This window comes from Epinephelus lanceolatus, chromosome 2, assembly GCF_041903045.1.
Source record: "Epinephelus lanceolatus isolate andai-2023 chromosome 2, ASM4190304v1, whole genome shotgun sequence".
NCBI lineage: Eukaryota > Metazoa > Chordata > Actinopteri > Perciformes > Serranidae > Epinephelus > Epinephelus lanceolatus.
The window spans coordinates 36057351-36077266 of NC_135735.1; the positions used below are offsets into that span (position 1 = coordinate 36057351).

Here is a 19916-nt window from a genome sequence, read left to right on the forward strand (position 1 = left end):
CCCAAAAACAAACTCACAAAGAGCCTTAAGCTTTTCAGGTTATCATAGCTAATGTGGTAGCTAACAATTGCCCTACTTACATGCCCAGACCAGAGAATCCCAATGAAGAACTTTTCTGGCTATAATTCAGCATTCACTGGTATTTTAGTCCTGGATTGGTCCACCAACTAGAGAGAAAATACCAGAAAGAGAAACAAAAGCAAAACCAGAAAAGCACTCGGAGAGTGCAGACCCCCGCCAAGTAGGTGATACCCCCCGCATCAGATTTTGCAGTCTGCATCACAATTAGGTTATTTGCATCACTATCATTATTAGGTTATATATGCCTTCACCATGGAGACACTGTGGTGTATTTATTTCGTTTTTATTTTGTACGAACACAGAATATGTTTTTTTTGTATTTTTCACTTTCTTTTTTTCCAACACAGAACATTCATTTCAACTTTAGAATTACAACAATATTTAGCAAGTAGAACAAGATGTGCTTTCCGGACACCAGATGGCGCTATTTTCACCATCTCTAGAAATTGGAATTGCTGCTGAGGCTGTCAGACGATAGACTTTATTTATTATTTTATCCACTTTGCTTCAACCGATCACCACTAAAGCTTTATCATCTGTTCCTTGTCCCATTATCCACCTTTCCTGAAAATTTCATCAAAATCCGTTCATAACTTTTTGAGTTAGTTTGCAGACAAACAAACAGACCAACGCCGGCGAAAACATAACCTCCTTGGTGGAGGTAATAAGACATATGAATAAAAGAATTACAAAAGTACAAATCTAGCTCTCAACTTTAAGCAGACTGTGAATAAGCTTAAGGCAAGCTGCTACAAGAACTCTGGATGCAACATGAGATAAAATGTCTTTGATATAAGTGATACAGCTGAGGAAAATTCACCTCTGACAATGACAGCTCATTGTAAAAGTGTAAAACTGGATGATGTTGTGGAAGAGGGAGACGTGCTAGACAAAACTTTTTGAGTTTAAGAAAAACAAACTGAAGCACGGACAACTATTTTCTTATTACTTATAGATTACAATACTTCTCTTTTCATGGGGAAATAGTACGCTGTCAAAAGTTAATAATTTGAACAGCTCTCTTAACCTGTTCCTGAAAATTAAAATTAGTGTGAAATTAGTGGCTTTACAGTGTGTCATCTTCATGGTGAAGGAATTTAATTGAGGTAGTAGGCCAAAAAAAGATTATTTCAGAATTGGTGTAATTAACTTTTGACACTTTGTATGCTGTCTAGGCAATTTTTATGACAGGTGAGACAGGTAGTGTTCAAATTCTGTACACCTACATATAAATGTGTGTCATCAGCATAATAGTAAAACTTTTTTGTTTGCTTTTGATATATCCAAGTAGATTCATGCATGAATACAGTAAATGTTAAAAAATTAGACTGGATTGTCTCAATTTAACTGAGGAAAAAGATGAAGGGTGGATATTGTTGTAAAGATTTTCTAAGAAGGAGGAAAAGCAAGTAAAACTTTCTCTGAGACCAACTGCATGTTTAAAAAACTAAAGAGTGCCATAGATAATAGATAACACACAGGCTGAATATCTTTGAATATGGATGGGGACAGGTAAAGGACTTCATACAAGTTACTGCATCCTCCGGCAACATGGGAGAATTGACTTTAAAACAGCTCATCGCATTGCATTAACAGTGACAGTTTGGCCCCTGTCAGGGGTCTACTTTTTGTTAAAGAATATTAAACACTTTAAACACTTGAAACCACTTATCAAGGGAGGCTTCATTACAGTGACTAGAAGGGAGGTTAACAAGTAAGTCAATAATATTGAAAAGCACCCTAGAGTTAGGATGGATCTTCAAAATGAGGTCAGATTAATAAGCCGCTTTTGCTTCCTTAACTGCTTCCTGACATTTCAGCATTAAGTCCTTCATAATATTGTGGGACACTTGCAGTTTATCAGCCTCCCATTAACTTCTAGCCTAATACATTTATTCTTCATAACCTGGGTATCATCTACCCAAGGCTGGGGTATTCATCTTGATATGTTGAGGAATACGCTTTAATAGTGATTGTATCGCCGCTCAGTCCAACTGACTTAGGACACAAACACAGGTATTGTGACAACACACACTGACCAATCACACAACATGTTGGCATGTAATGAGAGGAGAAGACCTCACATGCAATGCAAGAGAATGATGCCACAATCACTGTGGTCAGTGGACTGTACTGCACCACACAATCAATGCTGATGTAAATGTGCATTGTGACATAGTTTAGCTAAGTATACAATGAACTGTGGAGTAAATGGTGTTTGATACACAGTACGCATGAGCTGCACGAAATAGCATTAGTTGATGTTTATTTGTTAAGTTGAAGAATGAGGCCACCAAACCTGTAACTCTTGTCAAGCTACAGTTAATTACGAATTGGATATACTTCTGTCAGGCTTGAACAAGGCCACCAAAAGGGCTTAAGTAAAAGAAATGATGAATTACAAAGCATCTCCCTGCCAGTGCTTGGTGTGTGTTGAGTGCTGCACAGCTGGACACACACATGAGCACACACTCTTTCTGGCAGACATCCGCACCTTCACACACTTCACTGATGTTCCGCAATAAATATTTACGGGCGCTTCCTGGCAGCCAGATAGTGTCCTGGAAGCCAGATGTAATTTACACATCTTTTTGATGCTGCCTCATTTTGCATTACATTGAAGTAGTGAGGGAGGGAAATAAGTGGTAGAGTGGGTTTAACTTTGCGTGTGGTTGTGGTGCTCAGTAAAGACCAAACTTTTTGGCGTGTAAACCGCAAGGGTCAAAATTTAATAAGCAGTGGGCCACGAGCCAAAGAATAATCATGTTTCACACTGATCGTGCACAATTATGACAGGCCTCTTACTGAAATTTAATTGTAATCAAGATATTTACCTTGTACTCAAAATATCTTGTTGACTCAATCAACAGAATATGTTTACATTCGGAAGATTTACATAATTGGACTCCTTTGCTGGTTTTTGCTTTCTTTTACGGATCAAAACTTGGCTCGTGTGGACTACTTTTGCGCACTTTCTTTGTGTTGATGTAGCTCAGGAACAGTTGCATTAGATTGGGCCACTGAGCCACCGTAGGTCTGCTGCAGATGAACTGTCCAAGGCAACATATGGAGCCCCAAACAGACCTGGGGCAGATCAAGAGCCATCCAAAAGTTCATTAATAATCTATATTATCCATATCTCTCTCCGTCTATCCCTGCACCTGTTATCCTCCTCTCCCCAAATCCAACTTTCTCTCAGATTAATAGGCAAGGTGGCCATTAGTATCCAACTGAGGCTTTGGTACCGATGGGGGATGCAGTTAATTTGGATAATATCACTGCCACATGTCGTCAACAACAGACTAACAGGAGGCAGGATTCAGAGAGTGGGCTGCTCTGCTCACTGCCTGCTGCCAGCTGTGAGGTCTGGATGAACCTTGAACAAAGAGTTGTCTCTCACTCCCTCTCTGTCTCTCTCTCCCTCTTAATGTTCTCTCAACAGCATCTGTGTTACCTGGCACACGCACACATGCCATAAATAATACCTGCACCAAAATACGCTGGCCCAAAATGAAAGGCTTTAATGAAGCTTAAGGGCAAGGGATGCCACCGAAGGGCATGCGCTGATAGATCGGGTCATAGCTTTAATTGATGTTTATTGCAGATTGCAGGTGCTTCCAAAATTAACTTAAAAGGTGATTGGGCAGAGAACAGGCACTCTCACTGGTTCATCTGTTGAATTACAGTAAGGCTGCAGAGGCACAGGTGGCAAAACTTCAAATGGCAGAGCCGGGGGCAGGCCGACAGCACCCAGCAAATTGCAGACATTGTCATGTTCGGTGTCACAGCGTGGCTGACAGGGCCTGTGGAGCTCGCCGGTGTTGGCAGCAACAAGAGCGTGCATGTGTGTGATACTATAGTTCCGGATTAATGAGCGATAAGTCCAAGCCAGAAAGCATTGTCATTGTAACACAAGATTCATCAAATGTCACATGAAACTATTGTAGAACGTCAGCAGGCTTGTAGCTGACACACGACACAGAGCTTTGTGTTTTTGCGTTTCTCACATATTGTGGCGGAAACTGTTATTTACAAAATGCAGTGTACACACCAAGTGAAAATACCATTATGAATGGCAGTATTGTTCTTCTGTGTCTTTTGGCTCGATGTGCAGTGTGCTCGGCGGCAGCAGCAGTATGTGGTGGACAGCAAGGCCAGACCAAGACAGCATCATCCGGTGCTAATGAGAGACAGTCCTCCCATGAGGCTAGCAGAGATGTAGCAAGGTTCAGAGAGTTGAATACGAAGCCCACGGGGGCTCATCCAATTACCAAACAAACTTGTTATGGTGTATTCAATTAATTTCTAACAGATTCTCGATTAACACTTTTAGAGTCTATACATCTGCAGAAACCTGAGACAATTTTGGAAGTTTCACTTGTCATTTAAAAGTAGCTGTTACATGTTTGCTGAATGAGGGAGAAAGAGGGTTTTCAGAACACTCCTTGTTAATTATTAATATGCTTTTCGAAATGACAGTTTTCCCTTCATTGAGTGTGTCTGTGTGTATTATGTTGCTGTAAGCCTCTGCAGAGGATGGAAGATGAGTGTTTGTTTACCTGTTAGTACACACTTAACACCAGTGTCTTTGTATCACAGTAATGCAGAGATAAAAGCATAATGCCATTTCACCGGTGTAGTTGAGTTCTAATCCCTCAATTACCGTTGTGTATTTTTCCATCTACACATTTTGCGGCCTATACAAAATCCAATATGGGAGATTTTCACAAGTCAAGTGTGCTGTTCAAGAAATTAGATTAGTTTTTGAACCCGTGACAAATTCCTTAGTTGTACCTGTCAAAAGTGAAGGCTCCCTGTTGGCCCTTATCAAATTCAGAGAATTCATTTTCTCTCCAGGTATAGGAGTCATGCCGGTGGAGGTTATTATTCTGTTTGTTTGTCAGCTTGTGATTTTCTGCTACCGGTGAGGAGTGGCTGCTTTGCATCCAGTGCCTGTTGTCTGCTGCCACCTGTTCCTTCATTACCTGGCCACATATTACTCTTTCTTTCTTTACTCTTGATCCATTGGGGGGGGGGGGGGGGGGGGGGGGATATCACACTCTGAAATCTGCCTTTTCTGATTAGGTTTTGGATCTAGTCAGAATACATCCGCTTGAGATGTGAGGATATGAAATTCCCCTGCTTAGGCGTGAGGATGAGAGAAAATTCTGTTTTTTATTTTAGAGGGGATATTTTGGCTTTCATGCTATGAAAGTCAGAAATGCTAGGCTCTGACATGAGTGGCACTGCTGACAACACCTGCAGAGGCTGTTGTAGTGCTTTAATGCTGTTGCCAAGTCTGTTCAGTGTAGACATTGCAGACTGGGTCTCCTCCCCGCGCTGTCGTCTACAGCAGAGCACTCTGCTGGGAGAAGCCAGACCAGGCCAGACTCCCCTCATCTTGAGTCACGGTGCAGTGGGTACAGGCAGCCTCGGGCTTTCACAGTCCCGATGCTCACAATGCATTCTTCATGAGGTTTTAAATGAATGTAAGAATACACAGATACACAAAGCAGAAAATGGATGTGATCTAAATGCCAGGCCCCCATGCTGTGGGCAGGCTTGAGCAACAACGCTGGAGGAAGATGTTTGCTCAGTGCCAGCCTCATTAAATCCAACAGCCCAGTCCCTTCAACTGGCCCACAAAGTTGAGAAAGAACTGAAAAAGGTCAGGAGGTGGGATGAAATGAAATTAGAAAGGGAAAAACTGTGCCGTTAATGCCGCCACGTCGGAGTATTGATTTAGCTAATTGAAATGGCATCGAGGGAGAAACACCAGATGGGTCTCCTCTGGCCTGAGGTGGGGTGCTGGTTGGCTCTGATAGGATCCCATCTGAGACGCACTGTCCCTGGGGTCCATGCTGATGCTTTCCTTCATTCCCCAGCCTCTTTCTTGCAGTTATCTACGGCCAACACATTCTCTTGGCTGCGTTAATAGAATGTTTGTAGGACACTTTCCACATGGGTTCATTGAATAGCTTACTTGCAAAACCTCTGAAGAAGAACTTGTTTGGTTTTTTTTTGCATTTAGAAAATGCATATTTGTCTTTCTTACAAAAAAAACAGATGAGAACAAAAAACAGTAGCTGAGGAAAGAACAAGGCTGATGTTCGGGCAATGTAAAAATATCAGATTTCGGCAGAGTAAATATATGGCTAGATATTATGTAAGGTTTGTCGCAGCAGCCATGACTAACCAAACCACAAAGCACGAGACCACCCCGGCAAACTGCCCTCTCAATGGCACTATCACTTAGCTGTTCCTGTTTAAAATTTCATGAAGCGCTTACGAAAATAGGACAGTTTTTGTATGAATTACTATGAAATAGCATGAAGTAAGGCTGCACAACAGTAAGAGTGGGACTGTGTTTGTTTAGTGGCTGAATACACACACTCTTACTGTGCAGTTGCCATATTCAGCTTCACAGGGCATACATTTGTTTGTTTCTATGATTTTCTGTTTGGATAGCTCCGCTTTAGTAATGTGCCTCCTGTAAGTAGCACTCGAGCTTAAACTTGGATGCACAGAGCAGCTTGTTCTACCTTTGCCAATTTTGGTTTCTTATACAAATAAAAACAGGTGTATGCAGCATCAGTCACATCGGTCAGCCTCATCTCTCTCTGTCACTGTGTCCCCTGCACTCACATTTTCAATTTCTAAACCCAAAGAAAATATGGAAATCTAAATCAAAGCCTGAATTTGTACTGACCCTGTCAGGATGAGACATTTTGTGAAAGATGAATCCAACTTGTGATTATGGAGTCCTTTTCTCCCCATGTCTTTGCTTTTATGATCTTACTAATCATATCCTGACTGCCCCCTGGCTGCCTGTGTCCTTCTGTCCTGGTGTTGCTCCGTGCTCTTTCCCAGCATGCATTGCCTGTAATTAAATAGGAGCCTGGTCCTCTTGACAGTGTCTGTGGCTGCTTTCTCTGCCTGGCAGCCTCCTCATCCTCTCTTTCTCTGTATCTGTCTCTCTGTCTCTCACTCACGCACAGACACTCTCCCCGCCTCTCTCCTTGCCTGGATGTCACATGAGGAACTGACTCTGGTCTCTGTCTCTCAAATGATTTAATTGGATGCAAACTCAGGAGCACGGACATCAATACGGAACTATATCTGCCATAAGGCAGAGCCATTAGTCAATACTTCGCCCTCCACATGCCGAAGGCTTTTGTCAGACCTAATTACCTAGTACTGTATTCAGTGGAGCTTCACCACTGGGAAACTGGGACTCCTGTGGGATCTGGTTAGGATCACAGTTCACTCTCAGTGTATACAGTGGAGCTGGAAAGTTCACAAAAGCAAATATCACTCACTAGCTCTTCCATCTAACATGGTAGCTAAATGACTGAGAGGTGCACATTCACGTCCACTGGCTTACTCTGCTTAGAGATATTAAGTCTTGAAGGTTGGAATGTTTTCTATGCTGGACAAGAGATGACAGAAATGAATGACATGCTTGCCACTGTTTGGCCTTCGCTGTTACGCATGTTTTTAAAGTGGACAGAGAGAAGTATTTGCTTTAACTTATCATTATGAAGTGAATGGTGATTGCATGATGTAATGGTTATAGAATCATGATACCACTGGCATTTACATTGGTTCCCACTACACCTTGCTTTATGCTAATCTGTCTGCCATGGGGTAAATGAAGGCTCAATTTACGCACAAAAGAAGTGTGTTAACCATTGAGCAACCAAAATAGGAAGATGATAGCCCTTTTGTTTTCCCTGGTACCTATTGGTAGCTATCCCCAGTTACCAAAAAGTATCAGTGTAAGTTCTTTGCAGTTACTACACCCAGTAGCTGTGGAACTACATCTTTTTATTATGAAGCCAACATTTAGCTGTAGGTTATTACCCGAGGGAAAGCCCAAACTATTTTAAACCACACAATAAAAGATGCAAATGTAATGCATGCATTTGGCAACCTTGTTTCTAAATGGCCTATATTTAGGTTCCGGCCACACTGTGTTCAATGTGTTCACATATCTGCACGCTTCCAGTTAAGTATCACATGTTAATCAGAGCAATAATGACAATGTCAGTAGGTGACATCAGTATTGATGAGAACAGCATCACTTTGGCCAGTTTGCCTTTAGCTTTACAAAATTCATATGAGCTTTTCAAACTACTGTAGTTTCAGAGTATGTGTTACTGTCTTTTTATCCTCTTTCAGTTTTTTCCTGTGAATGACTATTTATTCAGTCTGAGGATGTTCACAGACAGTTATGGCTAACCAACACCAGCTCATTAACTGGTTGGCCAGCTGGTGGCAGGTGCAATCTGCAAAATGCTGCTGATTGAAAGTAACTACAGTAGTTGCAAAAGTTGGTATTATTAGTTGTGCTACTTAATTGAAACTTTAACAGACCAATCAACCCATTTTTCTCTCTCCAGATTGTTTGTTTTGTGTTAATTTGCTTTTGTTAATCTCCCCGCAGACACCGAAAGCATGATAATTCACTGCAAAGTGTTAAACACTTTTTATGAAGACACACATGAAACTGGAAACTGAAAAACTAAACTATCTACAAAACTTATATAGTTGCATCTTTCACTAACCTTGTAAATATACATGCCTCCCTAGGGTGCCTCGTCCAGTCTGGTGGTCAAATTCGCAGACACTGATAAGGAGAGGACCCTGCGCAGGATGCACCAGATGGCGGGCCAGCTCGGCATCTTCAGTCCCATGACCATCCAGTTTGGGGCCTATGGCGCCTACTCTCATGCTGTAAGTCTCAGCCCGGCGGGGGAGGAGACGGTGAGCTTTAAAAAAGAAAATGAAAACTGTTGTGATTTGAGGTTTGAACTTACTATTTCTCCCACCAGGCATGCGGCACTCCCAGCAAACAACTCCTTAAGTGATTCACACTATTAAATGGCTGTTAGAGTCCACATTTTCAGAGGCTTTACAGAAAATGCTGCACTGCTTTTGTATTGTGTCTTTTTTTATCCCTTCATTTGTCCAGGGAAGCTGCTTATCATGTATGCTCAGCACTACAGTGTTTTATTTTCATACAGTTGTGAGTATTCATTTCATATTCACTTTCCAGTCCCACATTTCCTTGACTTGGTCTGTGAATTTAAACTGCCTACCCAAGCTTGCCTCTTTAACATTTCATCTAAAACACATATGCCTTTACGCTCAGAGGTGCGCTTCATTACCGAGAACCCAACACCCGCTCACCCCCTACCCCTTTCCCTGCCAGCCTACCCCCCATTTCATATTTACACATGAAAGTCACAGCCTGAGTTAGGAGTCTGTGAGATTTTGCACTCACACAGTAGCTAACAACTCACCCTGACAGGTGAGAATCGCCCACTCACGCACAATCTCTCCACTAACTCTGCCACCGCCGCAGAGTTATACATATACAGTACATATAGATATACATAGTCTCCAGCTTGCTAAACTCATCTCAGCACACAGCCTTTATCTTGTGTTGGTATAATGAGCACAAGGCCAGAGCAGTATTACAGTATAGCTGGGAAGCAGCGCTGCAGGGCAACACAGACCACTCTGTTCAAGAACAAGGCATGGGCCAAGCAAACAGAGATGTGAGAGTAAACATGCTCTGGTCCTGCGGCTATTTCACCCTCCTTTCCTTTTCTGTCCTTCCCTCCATCCCTCCCGCCATTCGCCTCTCTCCCCACTGCTCTTTAATCCTACAGCAGATGATGCAACAGCAAGCAGCCCTGATGGCAGCAACACAAGGGTCCTACCTGAACCCCATGGCAGCCATCGCTGCCGCGCAAATGCAGCAAATGGCAGCTTTCAATGTCAACAGCCTGGTGGCTACTCCCATGACACCGTCCTCAGGTATACGCTAATAGGCACACGCATGCACACGCACGCACTAACTGACTCGGGTGCAAGAGCAGAGGCACGTGCAAACACACACACATGCGGAGCTTCTCTCCATTTCTCACTGCTGCCCTGGAACATTTTCATCATTAGCAAGAATTATAGAAGCACTAGATATATAATTATTCAAGGCCTTTCTGCTTTTGCCCTTGTTACATTTTTTAAGATGTAGGCTCCATTTTCTGGGCTGAAGTAGGCAATGCCTGTGTTGAATTAAAGGAAGCAGAGCCTTACATTGAAGGAGGCGTGATGGGAGAAGATGTACAGCATTCCTTGACACTCATTGGCAGCCACATTATAGTCTCCCTCTCTCCTCCTCTCTCTCATTATCTCCCTCTCGCTCTCTGTCTGTCTGTCTGTCGCTCTCTCCCTCTGTGTCTCTGTGACAGTGTGTGTTTTCTGGGAACACAGCCAATCCGATGACTTTGGATGCAGAGTCCTTGGCTTATACAATATAAGAGCAAAGATTTGTGTGAGATAATCCTGGACCCCAGTCTGAACTATCTTTTTGGCCCTTGTCATGAGGAGAGCTTTGATGGCTCGACACTAAGTAGGCAGGCGCCTGAAGGCAGGGTCATTGCAAATGTATTAAATAAAGTGGCTTGACGCTGTACCTGGCATTTGTAATCCACAAGGCCTACATATACCAGGTAATGCCTATCAAACATAATCCTACATGACTTAAATGCCCTTCACCTGGATTAGAAAAATAATAAAAATCCATCAGCACAAAAGGGCACTGACAAGGTGACAGACTTGGGATATCACCACAAGGAGGAAAGGCAGTTAGAAGAAGATGCATAGGTCTCTACATCCAATGCACTGTACATTAACGGTGGCTTTTTTTTGGAGTCAATTTTGCACCACTTCTTTTTTTACCTTCAAAAGTGCAGTTATGTACCCAAAGTGACAGAAATACACATTTAAACAAGGCTATAATAATGAGAAAATATTCAGAAATCAGAGTGCTACCTTTATTATGTTGTGTTCTATTACAGTAGTGGATGAGTGCTTTTCCCCTCCACCTCCCTCCCACCTAAATCAGTGTGCAACCTTGACTGATTTTAGCAACTGTACCATTAGCTCAGTCTGAATTGGTACCACTTTTACCAAACTACACTGTACCATCATGGTGGGTCAAAAGGTACACATTTGCGCTCATGAGGGCCCATAACGTGCCTGTTATACACTCATACATTTGTGAAAAAATGTACAAAAATACACTTCTCTTGTACCTCTATTTTTGAGTGTGTAGCATGTGAAGTGTGCACCCTGCAGTTTCCGTAATGACTCTGTATCTATTTGCAGGCACCAGCACACCCCCGGGCATCTCTGCCACAGCCGTGCCCAGCATAGCCACCCCTATCGGGGTCAACGGATTCAGTGCCCTCCCGCCTCAAAGCAATGGGCAGCCCACCTCTGAGCCCATCTACACCAATGGTATTCACCCTTACCCAGGTGAGCCAATCAGGGTTTACATAAAAGAAACATGAGATAAATTTGTAACATCTGCTGTCATGAGACTGATGCTCTGACCCTGACACTGAGCCGCTTGTACTAAATGTGGTATGTGAATTATTCTACTATTGCACTTGATGTGAATAAGAAAATCACCTAATTGACACAATACAAGTTCAACATGACAAATTAAATTATATCTCATGGTACTGTTAAAAAGTTGACAAGAGTCCTTATTTTACGTCACACTCTGGTTACATCTTTTTCTGATTTGAACTGAAGTGTTTAAGGCTTGAGGGTCAATCAACAGTGTCTTTGGCAGATTTCTGAGCAGCCAGCCCTAGTATCATGATGAATCCATCAGTTCATCCATCAGTCCATTATGGTTAATTTGATGTGTCTCAGCCCGTCCTCGGCTTCTTAATGTTGTCTGGGACCAATTCCTGAAGAATTGACAGACACACACTCCCCCGTTTCTGCATTATGCAAAGGCAGCTGCAATTGTAATGAACTACAAAGTGGTTTGTTTGGCATGTTGTTAATATTTGATGCAAACATCTGGGGCGAACAGGCATTTTGAAGAACTGAGATATGACAACCCAAATTTCTCCCACTCCCTGTGTGATCTTACCCCCTGATGGTTCTCTACAGCTGAGCCAATTTGTGTCTCGCTCTTTAACATTCTCTCTATATCCCTCTTTGTCTCTGTGCCTGTCTTGACCACTCTCCGTCCTCTCTTTGTCTCCTCTGCTTTCATTTTCCTCTTTGTCATCCCCCCTTTCTCTGTCTCTCTTTTCGTCTCTCTGCAGCACAGAGTCCAACGGTGACCGACCCTCTCCAACAGGCTTATGCTGGCGTCCAACACTACGCAGGTGATCCGCCTCTCCTACCTCCTCTACTCTCTCACTTCCTCCATCTGTCCATTTCCCTCTCCCCTCTCCCTTTCTGTTTGCCACATCAGTAGACACTATGACAAGTAGAGATAGCCGGACGACCAGCCAATTTCCTCCTGGATTAGGCTACTTTGCATTAGGATTGCAAAAGGATTTTCAGTTGACTTGATTATACGCCCACACACATACAAAAAAAATCTTAATTCCAAAAGCACACTGAGAGCTGAGGATCTGAACCTGCCATAGCCTCCTACATGAGAGATGACATAGACCTCTCATAACCACTGCTTTCTGCCTGACATCAGCTCTCATTAACATGGTGCAAGTCTCCCTCTCTTTCTTTGTGTGTCTGCTTAGTTGAACTGCACTCCACTCCCCTTTTGCCATACTCTTTGTGCAGTGATCCACCAGCCAAATGAGCCCAGGCTCCCAGTCATAATGCAATTTATTTATGCAATGTCTAGAGGACGCAAATGAACAATGGAATAATGATTTGAGTTTTGTTGTGTCAAATATGAAAATGGAGATGTGAAAAATTCCACTCTGGTTCTCCCTTTGCAACAGCAGCCTACCCTGCCGCCTATGCGCCAATCAGCCAAGCGTTCCCCCAGCAACCAACCATCATTCCCCAGCAACAGAGGGAAGGTAAGAGCGAACAAGCGCGCCCACCCAAGATAAAAGGTGATAATTGCCATGTTCCATTCTAATGTAGCTGCGCTGCTTTGAATTAGCGAGGGAGGGAAAAAGCTGGCTGGGGAAAATGTGAGAAAAAGGCTCCCCATTTAAAGAGAAGAACATTAGCAGTGAGATGGAAAGTTACTCTGTCATTATTCAAAAACTGCACTAATTCAAACTCGCAGCGTTGGACTGCTTAATCAGTCCATTACAATGTGTTTAAGTGGTTATAAATATTCATCAGATTAATTAGCTGCATGCATAATCATTTATTACCATTCCTAGTGTAGTGTTCGTTCTTATGCCACAGCATCAGATGTAATAAAGCATAGGATATACTGTGATGGTAAATCACTCTTTCTGACGCCATTTGTCAGTCTCAATTATTCATCTATATGATTGTATGAGACAGCATAGAGTGGCATGAATATTCAGTATAGGAACTCTGAAACTGAGTGTCTCCAACATTGCCAAGAGGAAAAGTTTGTATGTGTTTGCATTTTTTTTCAGCAGTGTGTGAGTGCATGCCAGGGTCACAGTGCAGAAGTGTGTGAATAAAGTAGAGATAGACTCAAAGTTATCCTCAAATGCCAGCAGCTTATTCCCTTTACATGTAGGCATAATTTCACACCATAGCAAAAACACACAGTTAAGGACATCTCATCTCTCACTGCTACCTCGGAACATTTTCACCATTAGCAAGAATTGTGGAAGTCGTGGAAATGCATACACACACACACACAGACATACATACTGTCTCTCTCTCTCCCACACACACACACACACACACACACACACACAGAGCTATTCTTGGTTGAGCCAGTGGCCTGTCTGAGTTCTGGCCTCCTCTGGGTTTTGGCTACACTCCCAGCCTGTCTCAGTCCACTGCCACAGTCTGCAGCTCTGCCATTTAACAAGAGACACCTAAACCTGAATACACAGGCACAGTCAAGCCTCTGCTTCAACCTCCCTCGGAAAGCTAACAATTGCAACAATACAATCTATCAGTCTGCGTCTGTATGTGTGTGTGTCAACAAAGGAAAATCCCCCCAAATCCAAAAATATTATTTCAACCAAACAAATCTTCACTGTACTCTTTAAAAATATGTGTCCTTTTCACTTCAGGGAAGTATCTCAGGCAGCGCAGCTCTGTGTTACATTTCAATACTGTACAGCAACACTTACTGAAACAGCAAATGTCAATATGTGTTATGCCCAAAGTCATGCAGGGGTGTCAAATACTTGTGAATAAACCAAAAAGGTTTTTTTAAAAAGGCTTTCAGTCAGTGCAGCAAACTCATGGATTGTAAAAACAAGATAAAGTATCAGGGTTTTTCCTGCAAAGAGAATTTTGCTCCAGCTCCATGCCAACATTATGACTTCCCTCAGTGTAGGCAATAATAACACCCATTTGAAGATCATTTGGTTGAATACATCACCACAGACTGTAATTGTATGAACAGAATAATTTCAGGATGATTCTTCTTGCCTGTCGAAACCTGGTGCCGACGTTACCCATAATGCAACTAACTCCCGACAGCTTGGTCAGAGATTCAGGGGTATTATGCTAGTAACAGCTAATAGAGTACTGAAAGAACTATTACTGTATTTGTCGGCTCCAGCTCCGATCGGCAGTGATGGAAGTACAACACCTGGGTGAGCACTCTAAGTTTAACCCCTTTGCCAGTGAGATGCGGTGATGTGCCAGTGCCACCACAAAATACTGACCGTCTCTGCCCAAGCAGATATATATTTAAGAAGTAACCACCGTAACATTTCACTGGCCAATATGCTACTTTCTACTGTTTACTTACCAGTTTTCTGGCCTCTCCATGATGCTGAACGAAACACACCAGTAAAATAAAAAACAGAAAGGCATGCTTGTCTGCTGCAGAGCCTGTACATGGCTCTAGTCTGCTGGCAATAAAGTGCCCCAGGAATGAGTCCTGGAATAAGTTAGCATTTTAGCACTCCCCGTTCCCTTGTCTCAAGTGCCTGAAGTAAGGTCTGTGTTTAACACAAGCTTAAGAGACTTTAAGGTTTTGTTCTACAACATTAAATATGTTAGTAAATATCCCACTCATGATTTTTTTTTTTTTTTTTTTTAAAGGCAGTTGCTACAGAACATCATCATGGCAAACACAGTTTTTACAGCCTCATTAAGGTGGAGATGGTCATTTATTGGACCGTGGTATAGTTTGGTTATAGCCTAACGTTAGCTTTTTACTCCAAGCAATTGCATTTAGGCTTCAAAACTCATACAAGAGATGTTCATTTTTAAAGATTATCTTGAGGAACAAAACATCTTTGGCTTTTTGCCAAGGGAAACAGGGCATGGCTAACTTCTATGTTGGCCCCCAGAAAAATGTCATTCCTGGATCACTATGGGAAACAAGTGTATTGCCTTTTTTAGTGAGTTTTTCCATGTTGAAAAAACTAGGGCTGTAGTCTCCTGGTCGACTAGTCGATTTTTTGGTCACTATGCTCTCATCCAACCAAATTCTCATTGGTTGAACAATCACTGTGTTACTTTCATAAGGAAAAAAGTGCTACATCAATAGCTTTCCAGGATTAATCCATTATTTCCTGTGGCGGGGGGGGTGGGGTGGGGGGGCTAAGTTACCTGTGAAAATGGGGGTGTTTTCAAAGCCCACCCTAACGCTCAGCATCGCGGTGACACAGACCTCCTGTCAGTTTCTGTGTACTGACACCATTTCCCTCAGTAGAAACAAAGCTTGAATTTACTTGTGTTTCACAGATAAGAAACAATAAATTGTGAAGACAGTAAAGCCTCCACTAAAATAGCATTTTAAGTCGTGTGTGTGATCTATCCTTTAGGGATTTATATTTCGGGATTTATCCTGGCTTAATATGAACAGAGGAAATCGCCGCTTGTCGCTAGGCTAATTCAATGTAAAATGCCATAGGCTGGCGCTAATAACTTTAGCATGTTGTATTTGTTTGGAAAACGTGTTTAGTGTGACGGTTGTTTTGCTTATAGTGAAGCCAATTTGCGTACTTGTGTTTCAAACTGTCTCTACTAAGCCATGTTTAATGTGTGTTTTGAATCAACTAAACTTTACAGTACTTAACAGAGTTCTCCACTGCTGACTAGCGTTTTGGAGGTGTAACTGCAGAGTGACAGACACACCACCGCAGAAGTAAAAATATAACGTGCAGATTTTTTTTCTTCTCACGACTAATTGATTAGTTGAAGATTATGTGCGACTTTAGTCGACCAAGATTTTCTTTGGTTCACTACAGCCCAAAATAACCCTGCAAACCCACATTAATGTTGGTGGAAAAGGGGTATTGCAGAACAAAATGTGGAAGTTTCCGAAACTTTAGTTTGCCACAGAGCCTATTTCCTGCAATAATCCAAACTCCAATGTGAAAATCCCATTGGCTTTTTGATGGGGAAACTGGGCGACGCCAACGTCGGCATAGGCCTGCAAAAAAACGCCATCCCTGTAGCGCTCTATGGAACCTTGAACCTAGCTAGTCTTAAGCAGAGACGAGGACCAGGCTACAGAGGTCCGGTAAACTCAGTGTTTTCTAACTCCACACATTATTTTAAGAGTTGTTGTCTTCATCTGATGCTCTATACAACTTTTTTCACACTTGTAGTATTACTCCACAAGACCTGTCAACAGACACTGATATGGAAAAAGTGGTGGAGTTCCCCTCTCCAAAATAAATAAGAATAAATTCTGAATATGTAAATCATACCAAAGTACCTTCTCATCCTAAACTGTGTGTAAAGTCATAGAATAATGCAGCCAGTTCGACTTATCAACATGCATTTTCAATAGGGCCTACTCTTGGTTAGGTCAAAGTAAAAGTGGTTCCCAAGATAACAAGACCTTAGTGTCAAAAATATCGATGTATCAACACATATCGATTATGTATGTTTAAAGCAACTTTCTCAATACTGGAGTATCAATACATCAGTACCAGCACAAAGTTGTTGTCATGGTATAGCCTGTTTGAATTTATCTTTTAATAAAATTGTTAACTTGTATGCCCTCAATGTCAATTTTTCCCTGCGGCACAGAATGTGGTATTAAAGCTCTATATTGTTCATGGTATTGTGTTGAAGTTAGAAATTCCAGTATCGTGACAACTCTATTACCACTGATTACCACAGTTCTCCACACAGCCGAATGGACAGACATGTGTGTGTATATATAGCTAATATTTGTAGTGTTTGCATGGCTCCTGCATTTCTTCTTCTCAAAAAGGCAGAGGTAAGGTTTTTATGCATAACCAATGGGGGAAAAAAGTAGTGTTATGTTTGTGAAGAGTATTGAAACAAACTAGCAACCATCCTTACACACCAGCTGCAGACATATCTTCCCTTCAAACAAACCACTTGTTTTCAAAGCATGAATTCTCTAAGACACATAAACCTAAACAGACAGAGCTGAGATTCAGCCTTAAATGGTTAAAAAAAATCCCCAGTCTGTCAACCTGCGTGTGTGTGTGTGTGTGTGTGTGTGTCCTCTATCTTGCCGAGGCATAGCAGCAGTACAGCCAGCCACCACTGCAGCCCTCTTATCAGCCTTCTCACCAGCCCCAGTCTCATCTCGTCATGCTATCACCCAGAGCAATGAGACAGGAGAGAATGCTAGCCAGGCAGCCAGCTGCAAGCATACTGTCCCCGAGTCCATCACATCTCTCTCTCCCTCCGTCCATGCTTCGCTCTTTCTCTCTCTGTCTCTCTCCAGTTCATTCCTCCCTTTATCCAGATTGGCCTGTACAATATGTGGCAGCTGGGTGGATGAGTGTGGAGGGATGGAGAGAGATTGGAAGACAGTCCTACTGTCACACAGTAATTGGGACAAAAACTTGGCTTATGCTCTGCCTCCTCCCCCTCCTCCACCACCTCCTCCTCCCCTCTCTCTCCTCCTCTGTGTCTCAGTGTTTCTCTTTCTCAAAATAATCGTTTTAATCTTTCTCTTCCAATCAACCTCTCTGTTTTTTTTCTTCCTCCTGTTGTCTCTGTTTTTATCTCTGGCTGTTTATCTCGTTTACTTCTATCTCTGCTCCTCTTCAGCTGTTTACATGCGCACTGCAATTGCCTGCACATTTTCTGAGACAATAGTCAAATTTAACTGTGTATCATTATTTATTAAAGTGCCACCTATGTGATACAGTTATTACGTGAAATGGGATTCAAATGGAAACCACAAAAAGAGCTGCCCAAACAACGTGTGTGACCTTATAACATTTTAAAAATGATATTACGGTGTGTGTACTCCACAATAACTAGGTTTAACACAACTAATATTTGTGCCACAGGTAATACAATCAAAACATGGTGTTTGCATGGCTCCTGCATTTCTTAGATTATTATCTTGAATCTTTTATTGAGTCATTTTTCCACCCGTGTTATTATGGTCTGCCTGCCTCTCTCTCTCACACTGTTTATGCTCCCATGTAACTCTCCTGTTGTCTTTCTCTCATCACCAGGGCCAGAAGGTTGCAACCTGTTTATTTATCACCTGCCCCAGGAGTTCGGAGATGCGGAGCTCATGCAAATGTTCCTGCCTTTTGGCAACGTCATCTCCGCCAAAGTCTTTGTGGACCGGGCGACCAATCAGAGCAAATGTTTTGGTGAGTCAAAAATCGACGATGAAAAGAAGGGGGAGAAAAAACTCTGGCTCCCTCGCTCCATCACACAGGCAAGATGGTGGGGCTGTGTGTGGTGTGAGAGGCTGGACGCTATAATCGCCTAAAATAACACAGGCTGAACCCACCGTGAAACCCTCATACAGCTACTGACCCAAACATCTTTCCACAATTGCTATTTACTCCACACATCTATTCATCACCCTCTCTATCACACCATTCCTAATACAATCAAGATCCATCTCCCCTTCTGTGCCATCCCAGACTCCTTTACCCAAGAGAAAAGCATTTTCCCAGACCCCCCCCCCCCTCCAGTAATCCAGCCGGGCAACCTAGCAGCATCCCACCACACCTCCCCTCCTCTTCTCTCGCCTCCCACACAGCAAACCAGTTCATCAGGGTGGAGGCAGTGCAGGTGGAATCCATGGGCTTAAAGAGATAATAATAGACTGGTGTGGGCCTTACTGTTGATTCAGTTGGACAGCAGCACCCAGGAGACAAGCAAAGAGAGAGAGAGGGAGAGACTCCCAGCATTGGCTTTCTTTCAGTTTCTCTTCAACATGGCATGTCTATGAGGCTTTCTCTTCCTCTCTCCCGTCGCCTGTCTCGTTCTGTCCATCTCAGGACTCTCTCCCTCTCCCTTTGTGTGCTCTCCTCTAAACATATGCCTCTTGCTATCACTATCCGTCAGTCAACAAGGGGGAAGGACAAAGGGGCGGTGACCTCATCAGTCTCACCGGCTTATTTTCCATGGCTAGTAATTAAGATCTTGGCTGAAAAACAGCAATTTAACCCATGATTCTTTTGTGGGGATTTTTTTTTTCACTCATTTCTCCCTCCTTTTTATAGAAGAAGCCCCGGGGCTCCTTTGTAAGACATTAACAAATTAGGCAGAAGATGCTGTGCATTAAGGGGGATAAGTTATTAGGCCTCTAAGAACTTGGAACACTTCATCTTAAAAATGCGTGAGTTTAGCCTTGATGATGTGGTTAATGGGGACTGTAGACTCACATACAGGTGTACATATATTGTATGCATATCTATATACAGTGTACAGATGTAGGAAAATGGATAGATGGAGGGACAGGTGAATTGTCCATTGTAAAAAAAGGTAAAAAGGTTCATCTGTACACTGGTGTAAAGAAAACATGCATTTTATTCAAACTAACCAAAAGCCAATAACCTTAATGTTAGTTGAGCTGATAATTTCCAAAGAACTGCTAAATTCAAATAGGGCAAAATGAGCAAGACAAGTTAATTATTAATAAATATAACATACAAACAATCCAGTCTGTATGTCAGCATTAA

At 42.5% G+C, this 19916-nt stretch overlaps 1 protein-coding gene across 10 annotated transcripts in view; it reads left to right on the top strand.

Annotated features, from left to right (window-relative positions):
• The window catches only part of celf6 (CUGBP Elav-like family member 6), a 150916-nt gene that overhangs the window by 119967 nt on the left and 11033 nt on the right, over positions 1 to 19916 (top strand). For 4 of the 10 annotated variants that reach the window (XR_013487988.1, XM_033617093.2, XM_033617036.2 and 1 more), the window contains 6 exons: positions 8674 to 8847; positions 9759 to 9906; positions 11260 to 11409; positions 12219 to 12281; positions 12867 to 12947; positions 18450 to 18593. Coding sequence is in view for 9 of the 10 variants with exons in the window: in XM_033617093.2 (XP_033472984.2) it covers positions 8674 to 8847; positions 9759 to 9906; positions 11260 to 11409; positions 12219 to 12281; positions 12867 to 12947; positions 18450 to 18593 (760 nt within the window). In the remaining variant the exon portion in view is untranslated. The remainder of the gene's footprint in view (positions 1 to 8673; positions 8848 to 9758; positions 9907 to 11259; positions 11410 to 12218; positions 12282 to 12866; positions 12948 to 18449; positions 18594 to 19916) is intronic. The other 6 variants (XM_078161305.1, XM_033617068.2, XM_033617076.2 and 3 more) reach the window with 4 other exon arrangements.